General features: G+C 42.4%; 1 protein-coding gene across 3 annotated transcripts in view; it reads right to left on the bottom strand.

Annotated features, from left to right (window-relative positions):
- Positions 1-10,260, bottom strand: part of prmt3 (protein arginine methyltransferase 3) — a 52,863-nt gene that overhangs the window by 18,417 nt on the left and 24,186 nt on the right. For all 3 annotated transcript variants that reach the window (XM_031848504.1, XM_031848506.1, XM_031848505.1), the window contains exons 12-13: positions 6,172-6,359; positions 3,894-3,980 (exon numbers count right to left, since the gene is read on the bottom strand). In XM_031848504.1, the coding sequence (XP_031704364.1) occupies positions 3,894-3,980; positions 6,172-6,359 (275 nt within the window). The remainder of the gene's footprint in view (positions 1-3,893; positions 3,981-6,171; positions 6,360-10,260) is intronic.

Raw genomic sequence — 10,260 nt, 5'->3', positions numbered from 1 at the left:
CCCCCCCCCCCCCCCCCCCAACACACGATTTAAATTTGATGGAAAGCAGGTTAGAGATGGATTGCGGGGACATTTTCCTCTGAAGCGCTACAGTAGCCACATCAGCAGCAGTGAGACAGCAGAGTTAAAATTAATTACAGACAGAAACTTATTCTCTCCTGCAACACCTTCAGCATACATAATTTTCAGCCTTAACGCAGGGACGAGGCTTTTATGCTACCTGTTCTACAGTTGAGGTAAGTGGATCATGGCGCTGTGGGGATAACATTTAAAAAAAGGCATGGGTATAGACGCCCTGAGAGAATTTCTGATCCAAGTTGTAATGAAAGTTTCAGCACATATCCTGTATTAGGCATCACGGATTGCAAAAGCAGACACGATGTATACAAGGTGCAGAGCATGTGAGATGCATAAGAGAGGCGAGGAAAGGAGGGATTTAAAAAAAAAAAAAAAAGGATTTGTCTTGTGTGTGAACGGCGCAGACGCATGGGGTTGTGCTGTTCATTTAATGCAAGGTTAGGCAGGCTGAGCTGATGAATGGACTGTCGACAGGAGAACAAAAGCAGGCGCTCCATCACAGGACGAGAGGCGCAGCAGCTCTCCCTCACCGATCCACTGGTCCAGGAGCGGTTTACCCTTCACACATCCTAACCTTAACTGCTACTGAGGAGCTGCAGCCAATACTGACTACAGATCAGTATCTTTATGGTAGCCACACACTAACTCCTGCAGGTCAATAATCCATCTGTAAATCCTGGGGCGAGCAGGCTGGATGCAGGAGGCGAGCATCTACAATGTGTACACGTGGATACTTTCTAAAAAATACGTGCATTATAAAAGCCAGAGACACCAGGATAAAAGCAGTCTGATAGCACGACTGAATGATGAATGAAAGACACATTCAGTGTGTATGTTCTTGCAAATCAGCACAATAACTGAGGATGGTTAGAATAAATAGCAGGAAGAAAAGCAGGGAAAGAGTGGTTAGCACCTAAAAACAATCACACCTCCGTAGCATGTGATCCCATAATCTGTTTTGCTGCCGGACCCCTAACATGACTGGACTTATACTCTAGATACAGAAACTGGATGTTTTCAATTACAGAGCAGAAAAAATCCCATTAAATTCACCGGCCAGATGATAACCACCTATTGATTATCCATTAAACCAATACACCAGACCAGTGCAGTAACACTGCAGCACAACACAAAGCTGCTCCGACACAATGGGCTTTTTCTACAGATGGATCACTTCTCACGGTGCAGAGCGCCAGAGCCTGCAGTAGTGAGGCTGTTCTGTAGTGGGCCGGGACTACAGAGAGGAATGTGGCTCAGACGCTGGAAGAAGTTCAGGGGAAGTGGGTGGGGATGGCCTGGAGGGGAGTGGGGGGGGGGGGTTATGGTGGCTGCCAGCACCTCACCAAATAGAATCATAAACCATTCTCCATGCTTTGGTGCCTGTAGCTGACCCTCACTGAGGACATACACTTTAATTTAGTGTTGCTGTCGTTGGTCAAACTGACCTACACAACACGACTCTGTGAGGGTCTCACATGGGGCTCCTGGTTTTTGTCTTTGGGTTAATTAACTGTATTTATTTTCAGGGATGGGAATAAAAGTGTCCTCTGGTTTAATAGAGTTTTACTTTTGGACAGAGATGCATGAATATGTTGCGGGTGTTGTTGGTTATCAGGGTCAAATTATTTTAGTTTTAACACTATGTTCTGTTAATATATGCACACGTGTTATTAATTAGAAAGCATAAATTAGGTAATTAAAGATTCCTAATCTGTTTCCCCCTATGACTGATTAAACACCAAAAACACGTTGCGCATTATCAGGTCATATGATTAATCCATCATATTCACAGTAATCATGTCTACATTTTTACGATGACAATACAATTACTAATTAGCTGTTTAAAAAAATGTAGTCAGGAACCTAATCCAAGAATCACAATATTAAAGTAAAGTAACTTTCCAGATTATGGATTACTTTCAGTTACGTTAGGATTACCTGCATATCAAATATGTAAATAAAAGAGGAAGAACGGCTCAAATCAGGACTCCTTCATTTTACCTCGCAGAACAAGGGAGCTGCTGCTCTACTGCTGCCTTGCTCGGTTAGTTAGTTTGTGGTATTGTGTGTATTTGGTGTTTCAAAGCGTTTGTTCGGATTCACCAAAGTCACACAATAACACAAACAAACTAACCAATGGATGCAGCTGTAGAGCAGCAGCTCCTGTGCTCTGCGGGGTAAAATGACTGTTTTCTACAATGGAGGCTGGTGGCTTTGAAGATGCCCTATATGGAACTGCATCAGTTCCCCATCTGGAAGGGCTGTCTGACGGCAAGATAAAGTGGTAAAAATATTTTAAGTATAGCGTACACTTACAGAGATTTTCTTTTTAGCTAGCTAAAATGTGTTTAGCTGCTGCCCCCATCCGTAGCAGTACATGCTTTTGCCCGCGTAACACACTGACTATGAATAATTACCTCATACAACCCTACTTCTAAACATCCAAACCGTTTCTTTAATTTTTTATCATGACTGTGTTTTCCCAAATGGTTGAAAGATTTGTGGAGGTCACAAACAATCTGTTGAATAAATTATCATGGCTACCTATTCGTCTGAGGACTTATGACGTTATTAAATCCATAGTGCGTCGTGAGACGAGTACGTACAAGTGGACAAGGCTGAAACATGAAGAGTAACTCTGCTTCGGATCAGTGGATGGAGGAAACCGGACGTAAAACTTAATTACCTTTGTGTCATACTTTCAGGTACATGCATAGAATCTGACCTTTTGCATTTAACCCATCAAAAGCATTTAGGAGCAGTGGGCTGCGGTAAAGCCCCCCGTGGAGCAGCTTCAGGGTTCATTGTCTCGCTCAAGGACACTTGCGGACAGTAGGAGCCGGGAATCAAACCCCCCCCCCCCCCCTTGTGATCAAAGGACGGCCCGCTTTACCGCCCCCTACAGGAGTCAACAGGCGACACAAACATGTGTTTTTAACACACTGCGACTAGTTAAGGCTCCAACGTGAGAGGCGGCTTGTGATTGTGTGAGCGAGTGTGTGTTTGAGAGAATGACGGGGCAAACAGGCTGTGAACATCCACTATGTTGTATGACATGTAATTCAAAGTCACATTAGCCTCCTTGCTCTGATTCAATCTGAAACTCTATTAAATATCACACTGACAGACATCCTCTTAAATACAGGAACACGATCCATCAACATGAGCTGACTGATGTCTCTGCTGGTTGTACTGCCTTGTTCCTTTCACACAATGGCTCTGATAAATGATGGCGGGTGGGCAAATGTTTGTTTCAGGTCATTTTTTTGTGTAGCCCCTTACAAAAGGTCCAGTGTGTAGGATTTTGGGGGATCAATATGCAGAAACTAAATACAATATTTATTATTATGTTCTCATTAGTGTAAAATCACCTGAAACTAAGAGCCGTTGTGTTTTCGTTAGCTTAGAATGAGCCCTTCATATCTACAGAGGGAGCCGGTCCTCTTCACGTAGTCCGCCATGTTTCACCAGTAAGCCAGAATGGACAAACTAAACACTGACTCTACAGAGGGCCTTTGACATGTTACCTAAAGGCCGCCGTAGTTCCCCGACACGCTTGGAAAGGGAGATGTGATTAGAGATGCCTCTAAATCCTAAACACTGGATCTTTAATCTTTAACCTTTTGCTTAACAAGGGTGGTGTTTGATTACTGCAGAGGCGCCGCATTCTATCAGAGAAATATATTTCAAAGATCATAATTTTATGATCAATTTTGCGATTCGTTATCAATTTTACAAACTCTTCAATTTTTATCAAAAGCATTATGGATTCGTCAGTGTGCGAGAGGGCAGTGTCTGTATGAGTGTGTACTTACTGTGCAGTCGGCGGTGTTTGTTATCTTCAGGCTGAAATCTGAATCAAACTCCAGCTCAGACAGACACACTCTGTTACAGTCAAACGTCTGTTGAAAGACAGAAATAAACACAGCATATAATGCACAACTTAAAAAAAAAGAAGATAAATACAGATGACAATATGAACGGTGATCAAGCAATAATAAACTACTAGACAATAAGAAGCAGCTCTTTGTTTTGGCTGAAGCATCAGACTAACTAATACTAACATGGAACGGGGTTCGTCTCTGGTTTGTGCACCTAATTTTGAATTACTCTGAGAATATCAACAAAAATAATTTGGTTCGCAACCCGAACAGTTGGTTCGCAGCTGTAACAAAAAAAAAAAGCAGGTTTTAATTGACCTTAAGTGTAAACCGTGACAGAAAAAAAGGATGGAGTCTTGTACGTAATAGTCTTCTACGTCTTCTTATCATCAATAGTTCCATGCTCGTTTTTTGGGGGATAAAAACAAATATCTGTAAGAACAGAACGACAGCTTGCTGGTAATCAATGCGACTCATCAACTTTCCCACCTCAGCCAAGCCTAAAAACGTTTTTGTGACATTTCAATTTTTCTTCTAGCTTTTTTTAAATGGGACAATTTAACAAATGTGCAAAAAAACAGGTCGATGGAAACACACTTTTTTCATCTGAATAGAATAGAATAACTACATTCTACAAAATCACAAATCAACAATCAGAAAACAAAACAGCTGCAATAAAAGAGTACGAACGGTTGCGAGTTTCCTCAAGTTGAACATTGCTATCTGTCCTCACTGAGAAAAAAACAAAACTCATCTGTTTTGCAGGAATTTATAATTCCATGGAAGGGCTCTCAATTTTACGGAGTAGCAGCCAGCCTTAATGGAATGTTATTGGATCGTATCAACGGGAGGCAATAGATGAGAGTCCATGTAATTTGGGCAGCGGGGCTGTCTATTTGTCACTGGAGGGGAGAAACTATCGATTAGAGGATTCAAATTCCATTATATCAAGTTCTCCCCTCATTCATCACATCCACAGATGGGTGGAGGACATGCTGCTTAGGAAGCGGGCCAACCGGCGAAGAAACACACGATGGCGTGTGAGACAAGAGGGAGAGCATTCTTACACAGAAAGATTCAGAAGAGGTATCTGTGCTCTTATATATGTTGGACTGTGTTTGTTTTATCTCTGCGTTATGTGTGCGCTCTGCCGTCAGTGAAAACCGCTCTATCCACAGGGGGCTGAGAGTAATGAAGTTTCCTGAAGAGGAACTTAAACAAGGATTAGACAGATCAATCACCCAGTGCTACAGCATCATAGACACACACAGACACACAGACACACAGACACACACAGGGCCCTATCTCTCTCTCCACAGCTAACTCCTGCTCTCATTCCCTCTCTGTGGCCTAACAGCTTGGGCCCCACAAACTCTATTTCTCCAACTTGTAGCCTCCAAGATCCTTGTACATTAGGATCAGACATATTGGTTTGCAAATATGTCCAGCTGATACAGGTGTTAAATATCAGATGTTAGGTAGTTGGTGTCCTCCACAGATGACAAAATTAAAGATCCACTCTGATCACTGCAACAGAAAAAAAAGCCTCAAGAGTCTGTGCTAAAGGTTTAGTCTCAGTGAAACCTCTGGCAGGAACATTTAATAACTTTTTAAAAATGATTTTGTTTATCATAATGGTAAATAGTGAATCCCTCAGCCCCGTTTGCATTGTCTACGATTTGTAAGCAGGTCAATAGAAGAGTGATTTAGCCTTCTCAGGTTGTTTGATTTTAATCATTTTTAGATGCCTGAAGATGAAACACAGAAAACAAACCAAAGATTAGATACTAGCTTTAAAAACATCTTTTGGAGCAGAAGTTTTTTTTTAATTATTATTTCCAACACCAGTAATCATCTTACGACCCCTCAAAGGGTCCAGACCTCCAAGTTGGGAACCAATACTCAATCAATATAAATGTTTTTTCCAAAAAGAAGAAGAAGAAAAAATCTCAGACCTCAGCTGAACTGTTCTTTACAGGGCTAAACGGAGGACAACTTTAGCCTGACTTACAGTGTTAGGATATGTTAAGTACATTTTCTATTATTTTAGAACAAAATCACTGTTGCATTGTATTGTCATTTTCAAAAATAATGAATATTAGTAAAACATTTTGTGTACTTGTGGTTTCAAATATTAGTATTATTATTGGACCTCCAAAGCCACCACATTGCAGGTTGAATGTAGAAGTGAAACACTTATAAGCATGCTCACCTGTATGACTGCAGGTTCAGAGATGAGCGTGTCTTCTTTCACCATCTCCACCATAGACTCAGGCAACACAACCCTCTTCATGCACGCCATGTTGAAGCCATACACGTCATCCCAGAATGCAATGTGGTCTTGGTGCTTAAGTGCGTCTCCAACTGCAGCCAGGCTGATGTTACAAAGGTCTGGATAGACTGTGGAGAAAAGAGAGGAGCGAAGGGAGTCGAGCACTGATCTTAACACACACAAACGCATAAAAATCACAAGTCAGCCTCCAGTCTTCACATTCAAGTCCCATGGTGAATACATTACCGTATATTCCCATATTACCTAAACAACCTTCTCTGCACTGCAATCACCTGGGTGACTTCCCGCTGCTCACGTCACACACATATTTATTGAAGAAATCTGTTTATCAGTTTGCTTTGGTATGTTAGCAGTGTGATAAAAAGGATTCATTTCACCATTAAACGACCTCGTCAAGAGGAACCAGATAAAAGAGAAAATGGGAAAGTGGAGGCAGACACACAGAGACAGAGAAAGAGTTAGAAGAGCAGGGGGACACCACCTGTGACATGCTACAACAGCTCCTCTGGTGCTGCTCACTCCTGGCAGTGCTGTTAGCGATGTTAGCCGGCCGGCAGCCAGAGGGAGGGCCCTGGACACCAGCCATCAAAAAAGTGCCTCCGCCAAAAAAATGAAAAATGAAAAATTCCACGACTAGCAGAGAGGCTTTGTTCAGAGCTGGTGGGAGCTGGCAGCGTGTGGCTGCCCGGTTGGTATTGTTTTCACCACGCAATGGCGCCGTTTTATGCCCCTGGTCCGATGTAGCGTCATGGCAGGTGTGATCCTGTCTCAAGATGGTCTCTCGTCTATTTCTAAAATTTGACAATGCACTTGAATTGAACCTGAATGTTGCTTAAACCTCCAAATAATGCGCTACACATCAAAAAGAAACACCTAACAAATGCACCACAGTCCATATTTCTGGAGGTTTGTTTCAGTGGGCTCAACTATTGCAAGGCAGCCTGGTCAGCAATGAGTGCATCCCTTTGGGGATGTGTTTTCCGCTAAACTAAAGATCATTAATCATGGGAAAATTCTGGTCCCATAAACTTCTCTCAGTGCTGAGACAAGGTTAATATCAACAAATGTAATGGCTTGAAAACCATTCAACGGATTTAATCAGAGAACGCCTTAACATCTTGGGGGCGTGGAGCTTTGCATCAATTCCATGAGGCTGCTGTAATGACTGTATCCATCACTTGAACACAAAACAGGCCTGATGGCCATTTTGTCCCACTTTAATACTTCATACTTTACACTAGATGGCAAAAATGTGGACACCCAAATATTACCATCTGTGATTGTTAAAGATTTCATTGACCCATGAGCACTGGGCTAACATAATAGAACAGCACTCTTAAAAGGTCCAGTGTGTAGGATTTAGTGGCATTTAACAGGTACCTGTATTTGCAAAAATGCAAAGGTCCTATCTAAAAGCCAGAGTTGGATTTGTCCGTTCTGGGCTACTGTAGAAACATGGCGGGCTCCGTGGAAGAGGACCTGCTCCCTATATAAATAAGAAGAGCTCATGCTAAAGCACAAGAGCATCAGTGAAGTCAAGTACAAGTTTGTATTCTGGTTCATCCCAAAGGTGTTAGATGGGCTTGAGACCAGGGCTCTGCACAGGCCAGTCGTGTTCTTCCGCACAAAACTGGAGGAAAGCATTTCGTAACGGAGCTGGATTTGCGCATGGTGGTCTTGTCATATTGAAACAGGAAAAGTCCTTCCCCAGACCAAAGCTACAAAGTTGGAGTCATATATGCAACAATATGGGATTTGATAAATACATCTAGTGCATTTCCAATGTGAGGGTCACAGCAGGCAGGTGTGCATCGCCTCAATACTATGAGCCTTAAATGGCATTTTGAGCGACTTCGCAGGCACTCCAAGTTGAATGAGTAAACTTTCTCCGCTGCACAAATTAAATTACAACAGAGGAGATACAAAATGACAAAGACAAGAGCAACCACCATCGTTTTGTCCATTATCCCCTTCATTACCTCCGGTAGGTGTCTTAATGAAAGTTGCACAGCCTCTCCACCTGCAACAATAAATTGATGTGGTCATGTCCTAAAGATTCGTTACTCGGGGTGGAATACATTCTGAGTTGATGGGGAAACGTGCGACTTGGAATCATTTGGAAGGTTTTGAAGCTTGTGCCAGTGGCCAGAAGAGTTAAACACTAGGTTTCACAGATGACAGCGTCTCCATCACCTCAGAGAAATGACTGCTGCTCAAAATCACCCTGGATGTATTTTGGTCAAACAAGCTTCAGATAAACTATTTTTCTTAAAAGATGTCAGTCAGTCACTGGGGAACTGTGTTTCTAGTTTCATTTTTCAAAACCCTGAGTATAGGCAGTGATTATTGAAGCTGCTCATATTACATACTGTAATACTGTCTATTGAATAAACATTATCCATGTCTTAAATGAGCATTAAACATGAGCCTTAATGTCCTTTTCATTGTGTTTTCACATCTGAATAGATTCCTTTGTGTGGGTAATATGCTTGGTGATTAAGCCAGAGCTGAGATGCTTGAAGCCATTGGTACCCCTACTGTGAAGTAACATTAGACAACTCAGAGGCCTCGGGCCTAAACTAGAGTTTAGAATACACTCATGAGGGTATATCAAACTTAATATTTTAACATACAACTTACTGCTACTAGTAGCAGTTACGTAACAATAGATGTTCATAACAGGAGAGTAAGAAAAAAAGAAAAGCATAGGTAACCGTAGTGGCGAGTATATCTAACCATGGCATCATGATAACTTCTAATGAGACTACGATTACCGACTCAAGGTTGTATTGCTCCGCCAATCAGTCATGTTGCAGTTTACATCCGTGTTTGTCCAAAATGGCCTCACTCCATCGTTTAATCCTGATAGATATTTGTGTGAAATTGTCATAATTCAAGGTATTCTCATACAACGGTTCGTATGATATCTCATTTTTCGCGCGTTTTCCTACGAAAGTCCAGCAACACGTACATTTATTCGCTTATTACATGCATGTGGCCTCTTTCAAAATATAACTTGAATGAATTCTTAAGTTATGGCCAAAAACGTGTTTTGTGAAGTCACAGAGATCTTTGACCAGCAAAATCTCCAAGCAGACATTTGTGCCAAATTTGAAAAACAATTCCCTCAACGCATTCCTGAGATAGCACGTTCACGAGAACGGACCGGACGGATGTACAGAACGGACCTGAATAACTTTTTAAAAACAAGAGTTATACAAGTGTTTTACGGGAAGAAGAAAAGGGGAAAGAGAAGGACAGAAGAAACAAAGAATAGTCCAGAGAATTGGAATCCATTCTAACTTCTGCAACAACCAAGCAGGCCCAAACCTTTTATCCTCCATCAGGAGGAATCTACTTATTATAGTTTAAAAAAAATACAAGCCTTCCAGTGAGCACGTTTTATTCATTTTACCTGGCATGTGTGTTGGTGCTCAGTCACCTTCGACTCATCGGACCATAGAATGTGTGAATGGATGGTGACAGCTCAGTGATGGGCAACTCATGGCCCTGTCATTATTAGCTGGAGCCAGCTCGTGACCCTGTGAGTGTCACCGTACCTGATGACTGTGCACACACATATTCACACATGCATACGCACGCAAACAGTAGATTTGTCACTTCGTTATACTCTGATTACTGAACCGAGTGAGTAATTACGAGGGCCAGGTGAGAGGGGGGGGGGGAGAGAGCTGCTGATTGGGCAGAATCGGGACAGGCCCGTCTGAGACACACACTGAAAAGGAAATGGAGACAGAGAGGAGTGCTGTGGTGTGGATGGAAAGGGAGAAAGACGAAGAGAAAGGAAGGGAGGAGGGGGTACACGGGCGTCCCCAGATTCATGGCTTTGACATCTGCGTCCTTCTCGACTCGCTGCTCACAACCCGTTTGTCATACCCCCCCCACCCTTCTCTTGCTATCTCCCTCTCCCCCATTGGTTGGCTGTAAAAGAGAGAAAGACTGTGTGTGTGTGTGTGTGTGTGTGTGTGTGTGTGTGTGTGTGTGTGT

The sequence above is a fragment of the Anarrhichthys ocellatus genome, unplaced genomic scaffold (genome assembly GCF_004355925.1).
Source record: "Anarrhichthys ocellatus isolate YVR2014 unplaced genomic scaffold, GSC_Weel_1.0 scaffold8, whole genome shotgun sequence".
NCBI classification, from domain to species: Eukaryota; Metazoa; Chordata; class Actinopteri; order Perciformes; family Anarhichadidae; genus Anarrhichthys; species Anarrhichthys ocellatus.
Note: the sequence above shows the minus strand (reverse complement) of the source record. Positions and strands in the feature narration are given on the sequence as shown.